Source organism: Athene cunicularia (genome assembly GCF_003259725.1).
Source record: "Athene cunicularia isolate RWA chromosome 19 unlocalized genomic scaffold, athCun1 chr19_part1, whole genome shotgun sequence".
NCBI lineage: Eukaryota > Metazoa > Chordata > Aves > Strigiformes > Strigidae > Athene > Athene cunicularia.
Genome location: NW_020799124.1, coordinates 12,307,479 through 12,316,372, shown reverse-complemented (window position 1 = coordinate 12,316,372; position 8,894 = coordinate 12,307,479). Strand labels below are relative to the sequence as shown.

Sequence of the window (8,894 nt, the reverse complement as noted above, 5' to 3'; positions counted from 1 at the left end):
GGGTTCCCCGCAGACTGCAGCCACCTCCCCAGCAGCAGCCCCAGTGGGGTGTACGTCATCCAGCCAGCAGCGTCACTCCCACGTGCGGTGTGGTGCGACATGGACACGGAAGGCAAGGGCTGGACGGTTGTCCAGAGAAACACTTACACCACCGAAATTACATGGAAGGAGTCCTGGACCACCTACAAGTACGGCTTCGGGAACGTGCAGGGTGATCACTGGCTGGGCACCGAGTACCTGCACCTGCTGACACAGCAGGGCACCTACAAGGTCCGCTTCATTGTGCGGAATAAAGCCAACGTCACCCATTACGCCGAGTATGACATCTTCAGAGTGGAGAACGAGGCCAGCGGGTACCCACTGAGGCTAGGCCGGTTTTCTGGTGATGGGGATGACTATCTGACCAGCTATCACCCCAAGAAGGGGGGCATTCATGACAACATGAAGTTCAGCACAACTGACAGGGACCAGGACCAGTACAGTGGGAACTGTGCCAACAGCTACGGGGGCTGGTGGTACGACAGGTGTCAGAATGTCCTGCTCAATGCCAAAAACCACATCCTCTGGCCAGGATTCTGTGATAATGGCGACTGCGCATCCTCCCTCATCCTGGTCAAACCCACAGACGTGTGCTGACCGTGCCACAGCGCCCAGCCTCCTGGGGGTTTGGGGAAGTGCCACCCTCCCCAGCTCAGTGCCCCGTTCCCGTGCCTGCCAACAGCCCCGTGCCAACCCTGGGACACATCCTGCGTTTCCTGCAGGTCCCGCACCATCACCAGCAGAAACACAGCAGCTCTGGGGCGCAGGAGAAATTGCCCGGAGCCCCGGGCACGCGGGCAGCTTCACCCAGTGCCACGGTACTGGCCAGCACTGGGACATGGGCACTAGTTTGGGGTGGGTGGACCCAGTCCTGCCCTGGGGAGGGGGAGGCAGTGCAAGTTCCCTTCCCTGTGCAATCGGTGTATCCCTGCTTTGTTCAGGCCCTGCTCCCTCCCTGGGCCCCAAACACCCCACAGCTCTGCTACCCATGGTGGGAGAAATCAGCCTCAATAAACCCCGGAGCCAGACTTTGCTGCCTTGTGTCTACCTTCCGCCACAACACTGCACACACACGTGGGAGCAGTCGAGGTCCTGGGGTGGTGGAGGATGCAGGGGGGCACCATGTTCATGGGGGAAGATCCCACTTGCTGTATCTGCTGTCTGAGACTCACCCCCTCCTTGCTCCACTCCATGCTATGGCTGGGGGAGCTGGAGTCGCAGCCCCATCCTGCATCACCGGCTGGGGGGGGTCAGGGTGACCCTGAGGGGCATCAAGTCACCAGTAGCGAGGTTCATGCCATGAGGGATCCATCCCTGGTTTGGTCCCTGGGTCCCTTGGCAGCCCAGGGTGGGTGCTGGGAGGTGATGCTTCAAAGCGTCAGGGGGGTGGGGATCCCTGGGATGATCAGGGGTCTTGGGGCAGCCCCATGGGGCTCAGCCTGGTCTCCCTGCAGCAGGGGGCTGGGGGGGATGCAGGGCTCCTGGGGGCAGCAGGGCACTGCATCATGGCCAGTGCTTTCCCACCCTGGAGCAGGTGATGTGGGGTGGCCGGAACGTTCTGGCCATGGGCAGCTCATGCCTGCGCTTTGGCCAGAGGCCAGGGAGAACAAAAGGCTTGGAGACAGCAGCTCTTCCGCAGTGACCCGGACCCGTGTTCACGCAACCCACGCTGCAGCGATGGTACAATTGTGCCGCGGTGGGACTGTGCCGGGATGGGCACGTGGGAGTGCTGGGCAGTGGCGGGAGCACTGGGTGATGCCCCGTGCAAGTGCCCAGCCTTGGCCTGGGCAGTGCCCACAGGCACCAAACAGCCCCTCTCCCCTCAGGGCTGGCAGCGCCGTGCAAAGCACCTGGAGCTACCTGTCCTTCCCCAAAGCCTCTCCAGCATCAAAAACTTGCAGTTTATTTAAATGTAGCTGTGTTTGATTAAAATTAAATCCCTAGTTGATATTTTCCTTGCAATCCCATCGATTTTTTTCATAAGAAACCTGGTACTGCCCTAGCACAGCTGCTCACTCCACACCGGCCTGTGAAAACACACTGGAGATATGGGGCAGCTATTTGCAGGTTGTAGGTGTTTAGACACAGAACTTTACTTGAGGTTTTAACAGCTGCTGAACTGAGAGACAGCATGGGTGAAAACACCTCTCCAGACATAGTGTCAAGGCCACATCTTCAGCAAGTGGGGTCAATTCAGATTTACTAGGAAATAAGGAATATTTATCCTTATCCCACTCCAGCTGATGAGGGGGTGACAGATACTGAAGATAAAGGGACTGATTATTTATACAGCTAAGAATATTTTTTCCTGTGATGCTGTTGTGGTTTGAGCCCAGAGGGCAACTGAGCACCAGGCATCTGCTCACTCACCCCTTTCCCCGCAGGAATGGGAAGGAGAAAATAAAGCAAAAGGCTCGGGAATCGAGATAAGGACAGAGAGGGATGACTCACCCATTACAGTCACAGGCAAAAGACAAATTTGTTAGGGGAAGCAAAAGAACATCGAAACAATTTAACACTAACAACACCACCACTTAGCGAGTAGGACAGTGATAAGTGTTACCACATCTTAAAAACACCTTCCCCCCACCTCTCCCTTCTTCCTGAGCTCAGCTTTGCTCCTGATTTCTCTATCTGCTGCCCTGCAGCCGCACAGGAGGCAGGGGATGGGGGGTGCCATCAGTCCCACCACTCCTTCCTCCTCGGGGGAGGACTCCTCACGGTCTTCCCCTACTCCAGTGTGGGTCCCGCTCATGAGAGACAGTCCTCCACGAACTTCTCCCACGCGGGTCCTTCCTATGGGCTGCAGCTCTTCCCGAGCTGCTCCAGCGTGGATCCTTCCCGTGTGTTGCAGTCCTCACAGTGCTGAACTCCAACAGAGCAGGGGCTTCCCATAGAGTCCCGGACTTCTCTGGGTGCAGCCCCTGCTCCACCGTGGGGTCCTCCACGGGCTGCAGGTGGCATCTGCTCCCCCCGTGGGCTCAGGGCACAGCCTGCCCTCTCCCCACAGGCTGCAGGGGTGTTTCTGCACTGGTGCATCTCCTCCTCCTTTCTTCCTCTGACCTCAAGTCACCTTTTCACACAGGTGTCCTTCTCATACATCCTCCTCATCAGTCCCAACCCTCTCCCAGGTTCCCTTTTTTAAATACATTGTCACAGAGGTGCAGCCACCATCACTAATTGGCCTGGCCTTGGCCAGAGGGTCCGACGTGGAGCCAGGGGAGCTGGGAGAAGCTTCTCACAGGGGCCACCACCGTAGCCCTATCCCCCGGTACCAAAACCACCGCCACATACACATAAACCCAAAACAGATGCTCATCAGGCATTATGTTTCTAAAGCACACTTTATTCTCCAGAGTAGGTATGTTTCAGAAGTAGAGGGTCTGCAGTGTGTTAGTCTGATTATAATGCTACTAAAATAAAAACAGCTCAAAGGGGAAGAACCCAGCAAAGGAAGCAGAGGAGCTCTGCAAAAGAGGTGAAAGAAAAATCTCTTGGCAGCACAGGGTGTGCCTTGCTGCCACCCGCTCCCCTCCTCCCAGCAAAGAAGGGCCCAGCGGGTCACTGCTCTGACCACATCCTGGTGCAGACAGGCAGCAGTGAAGCCCTAGCAGTAGGTAATGGGTTTGATGAGGATGGCAGAAGCTTTGCAGTTCCCGTTGCAGAGGCTGCCCCACGTTATGGCCCCCTTGACGTTCAGCCGTACAGAATAACACGCAGAGTACCACCACCCGCCCCCAGAGCTGGAGGCACAGTTCCCGCTTGAAGTGTCCTGATCCAGATCTTTTGCAGAGAACTTCATGTTGTCGTGTATGACACTGGGATTCTTTGAGGCCATGGCATCCTCCGCTGTCCCTGAGTATGCGCCCAGCCTCAGCCGGTAGCCCTGGGACTCATCTTCCACATTGAAGAGGTTGTAGTCTGCAAACTTGGTGTTATTTGAGGCATCCCAGATGACAAACCTGACCTGATAGACCTTCTGCTGGGAGATCTGGTGGATGTACTCAGTGCCCAGCCAGTAGTCGGTGTGCAAGTTCCCAAAGCCATACTTGTAGGTGCTCCAGGACTCGGCCCAGGTGATCTCTGTGCTCTGCCGGTTCCTCTGGATGACCGTCCAGCCCCCGTCCGTCACGTTCATTTCGCAGGACACCACGATGGGGTGCAGTCCTGTGGGCTGGATGACGTAGATGCCGCTGGGGCTGCCAGCAGGGATCTCGCTGCAGTCCTTGGGCCAGCCTGGGGCAAGAGAGAGGGTGATTAAACAAGACCCTGTGCAAAAAGACTGAGGCACAGCCCATAGTCCTCCTGTGATTGATTCTGCAAGACCAAGAGGTTAATGAGACATGGATTTTCTGAGGAGCACAGACTGTGCAAACAGCATCCTCACCTGAGCACACAACACCTGCGTCCTCGCTGTGCCTGCAATTGTGCACTCCCCAATCTGGCCGCGAGCACTCAGTGAGGAGCTCCTCCTGGCCATTGCAGTTAACCTCGTCCAGCCAGATAGTCCCAGAGCCACTCCCAAAATAAGCACTGCCTGGGGCTGATATTGCCTCTCCACAGCCGAGCTGCCTGCATACCACGGAAGCATCTCTCATGTCCCAGTTGTCATCACACACCGTTCCCCACTCATTGCGGTACCAAACCTCCACCCGTCCAGAGCACTGGTTGGAGCCGTTCACCAGCCGGAGCTGACCTGGAACATGGAAAATGACAGCAGAGAGGAGATTTGGAAACGGGGGGGAGCAACACCAAAGAAGCCTGTATCCCAGATCAGGAGGTACTTTCTGTCTCAAGAAGTGAGGTCCAGGCAGTAAGATGTAGGGTCTTTACACCTCTGATCGTGCTTCTGGCTGGGGAAGGAGCCTTTGCCTTCTGAAGTTTCAATTTCCAAATATTTTTGGTGTATTGTGGTTTCAGAGACTGAGCATGGGTTTGCCACGCGTTCCCTCAGACAAGTGGACATCAGCCATCCTCTCCCACCACTGCAGGAGCTGTGTTTCACCCTTCTGGGACTGTGAGTACCCTGGCAGAAAGGCTGAGGGTGACACAGGGGATGGTGCAGTACAAAGTACCCTCAGACGAGGGTATTTCATAGAAGACCACTTTTCTAGTTCTTAGCTGTGGGACAAGCGAAATATCTGGGGATGCTCATAACAGCAGAACCCTTCCTTTCTCCTACATCCTTGCCACTGACTGCTCCTACCATCCTCCTGCAGGGCAGGGGATGTGTGAGGAGGGACAGCCTTGGCTTCAGGAGGGGATCAGAGCAAACCCTCTGGGCTCTAGCACACCTACACATAAGCAGAAAGGCCCGTGACTACAAGGTCCCATGTCTGTACCCACCAGATATTTGAGGAAGGGCAGGTGACTCATGCTGTGGCACTTGTCTCTCTTGAGAGATGCTGGGGCTCTGCTGACAGCTTGTGAGGAGCACTGGGGTGAAAGATGCCCTCCCTGACAGCCTGATCTACAGTGGCACTAGCCATGTCCTGCTGGCACAGATGGAGACCTTCCATGCACCTACCATTCACTAAGGTGTTCAGAGCAGACACGGTGTTATTCAGGACAGGTTGATTGAAGAGGGACAGGCTTTGGATGTTCCTGGTGAGATGTGGGGTAGGCAGGGACAACACACAGGCAAGGAACAGGAGGGGAGTGCACTGGACAGCTGGAGGAGGAAGGGACAAGATGAGAGTCAAACAGAGCATCCCACTGTGAGAGTAAAACATGGGATGAGGAACCAGATGCAGTGAGGTGAAACAGCTGCAAGTCACCCAAACCTGCAAGGACAGCACGGGGTTGCCTTTCTGACATGAACCCTGCAGCCAGAATCCTTGTCCCCATGCTTTAGGCCAGAGCCCAAGGTAACCAGGAAATTTGGGTGCAAAACCAAGCAATCACAAGAGAGTCCTTTGCAGATCAGAAGAAACTTGACCAAAGTGTTTATCTTTAAGCACACACTTTAACAGAAACCTTGCAGAATATTTTCTGCCCCTCCAGCTCACTAAACAGCTAGATGGTATTTCTTCAGACTTTTCACCGGAAATCCAAATAAAACACCCAAGTTGTACTCAATAATGTTATTCAACTTAATTGTAATAATAGTTATCCCAAAATTAAAATCTGAACATTCATGTAAAGATGTTATCACAGCTGCACCTCTGGGGGTTACAGCAGTGTTAGATTGCAAAACATCTGGAAAGGGATGACTTTTCCAGCTGTGCCTCTATTTTAGATACCTTATAATGATGGACCCTTGATAGCAATTGGAAACCTTCACTTTTCATACACCTGTAAATTAAATCCCACATTTTTAACGTATTTACACTTAGATTTATGACTCTGCTGGGCTATAACTAAAGCGCAGTGACTATCTGCTAGACATGAGCCATCCTTTCCTCTGAACCTGTCCCTGCTCTGCTGGGATAGAGGGGTACTCCAAGGAGATGAGTTCTGCAATGATTTTCTTTGTTCAACATCTCTGTCCCCACTGACCTATTTGCATGGGGAAAGGCCACTGACTTCCCCTCGGTAGGTTTTGCCCTCCTGCTCTTGAGCACAGCCTATATTTCAGCAGCCTGGATAAACCCTGTTTGCAGAGACATGCCCTCACTTTGCCTGGACCCTGAGCCTTGCTGAAGCTCTTCCCAAAGCTCTCGCAGCAGTGCAGGGTGTGCAGAGCTGCTGTCGCTCTAGCCAGAGCAGGGCGGCAACCGGTTCTGCAGGATGGCCAGCGGGTCTGCACCCCTCCAGTATGGCCCAGAGCTGGTCTGACCCTCCCCTGCTCCCTGCTCTCTGGGACAGGCAGCACACAGGTTCCCTCTTCTCCCACCTGACCTATCCTGAGCTCTCCTCTGCCTTGACACTGCCAGGGGAGCTGCTAGGCTGGGCTGAGGGCAGACCCAGGGACTTGTCTGTCCCTCTCAAACCTCCTCCCTTGCCCTGGGAGAAGCAGCACGGACCTTGAGTCTGGCTTGCTTTGTGCTCTGTGTCATCTCCTGCCTCTGTGGTAAGTCCTCCATCCATGGGAGCAAATAGATGCCTCTGCCAGGATGGAGACTCTCAACACCCCCCCTCCACCAGCACTGCTTCTGGGCGTCTCTGAGTCGGGGAACCCACCCTGCCCTGCTCCCCGATGCTCACACTCACCCATACCGACTCCACGGGGACAGTTGCAAGTCCAGAAAGTTACTGTAGATACGCTTTGAATCACAAGATTTATAGCTGTGCCATGTCAGGGGAGGAGTGGGGCTGACACAGCTGCTCCTAGTCCCATCCCATTCTTGTCTTGGGGCGTGTTAACAACCTGCTGGCAATAGGGCTGTAACCGCATACCCTAACCAGGGATGTTCATCTGCTCTGATAAGAGCCCTTATCAGAACCTGAGCAAATACAGCCCAGGAGCGCCAAAGGCGTCTGCGTGCTTCCATGTGTCAGGCAGGGCTTTTCCTGGATATGTCATCAACGGGTGTTTGGAGACATTTGCTGAGCTCCCTCCTGCCACCTCCACAGGGCACAACCCTGGAGATGCAGTCCTGCTCATCACACAGCTGAGCAGGGTCTGGGGTCCCTCCTGCCAGATCCCTGCCAAGGTGGACAGAGCTGGGTGCAGCAAACCAGCACCATGGAAGACCCCAGGGATGTCCCTGCTTTCTTCTGGAGCAGACACACTGAATGGATCAATAGCAGTCAGAGGCATGAAGCAGATGGTGACAACATCCAGACTGTCCTGTCCGGACCTAATGTCAGGAACAGACCTGAAGGGACCGGACCAGTTCAAATGTGAGACTATTTCTGCCTGAGTCTCAGATGAAAGCAGGTATCACTCTAGGGAGCATCTGCTGATGGGAAAATCTCCTGCCTCTTCCAGCTGAGTGCACAAATTGTGTGGTTCACAGCATGTGCCACTAACCATCACTGTGCGAAGCTCCAGCTATCTGCAGTACAGCCTCTGGTGACGAATGACATCTTTCACCCAAGAGAGCTTTGAGCTATGATTCAAAAAAAATACTGAAAAAAGCAGTTTCCAGACATTTGAAAAATGACTGGATAATATCAGCAACTGCAAAAATCTCATCCAGAGAGAGAGCAAGAGTTTCAGGACAGAAGGGGCTTTCCTCATCAAGGCTGAGATGACCGTGAAGGTGAAACACAAGTTGTGTTGCTTGCACAGAGTAGTCCAGGTTACCCCAAGATACTTCCAGAGTTACTCCTGGGCACTAACTTGCAGCTCAGCCATTGGAACAGAGAAAACAGGGAGGTAGATGGGATTTCCAAAACAGTTCATAAGTGAATCGAGAAAGTATGAGATTTTTTTTCCCCCAATGTACTCTGCCTGTTACATGATGTTTCAAAACCTTTTTCTCCCATAACTCATTTATGCAGAGATGTGATGCCTGCACCTTTACCGTGGGAGGGATGGGATGGTTATCCCATTCCCAGCATTTCTGTTTCATGACAGGTCTGTATCAATGCCCCAAGTCAGCCAGAACTGCAGCCACTGGGATGGCCACAAAGCCATGCTGAGCTCAGAGGAGTCCTGTCTGAGAAGTCAGGAGTTTCTCCGGTGCAGTGGGGTATCACCAAGCAGACAATGCTCTTTCAGAGCACTGAACAGACACTGTGGACCTGGCACCATCAATCACTACTGGGGTGGACCCGCACTTGCAGACCTCCCCACACCTCCTGACAGCAGAGCCCATGCAGATGAGGCTGAAGTGGTTTCATGGCAGTGTGGAGCTGCCCTAATGCTGCTAAAATCACCTCCCCAGCAGCCACAGCCTCCCCGGACCTCCTGGGGCACAGGCCTGGAGCAGGTGCAGCCTTGGGCAGCGAGCAGGCAAAAGGCAGCT

At 54.1% G+C, this 8,894-nt stretch overlaps 2 protein-coding genes across 2 annotated transcripts; one reads left to right on the top strand and one right to left on the bottom strand.

Moving 5' to 3' along the window:
- LOC113487142 (fibrinogen-like protein 1-like protein) lies at window positions 1-764 on the top strand (the record flags this gene model as incomplete). Its single annotated transcript, XM_026861556.1, has 1 exon — window positions 1-764. A coding segment is annotated over one exon (636 nt), but the record flags the coding sequence as incomplete, so codon positions are not given.
- Window positions 765-3,481: 2,717 nt separating this feature from the next.
- On the bottom strand, window positions 3,482-7,195 carry LOC113487361 (fibrinogen-like protein 1-like protein). The gene is made up of 4 exons (XM_026861880.1): window positions 7,192-7,195; window positions 5,567-5,710; window positions 4,427-4,735; window positions 3,482-4,275 (listed from the first exon to the last, which is right to left on the bottom strand). Exons 1-4 carry the CDS (start codon window positions 7,193-7,195, stop codon window positions 3,647-3,649), a joined length of 1,086 nt encoding a protein of 361 aa, XP_026717681.1. The 3' UTR covers window positions 3,482-3,646.
- Between the last annotated feature and the right edge of the window lie 1,699 nt (window positions 7,196-8,894).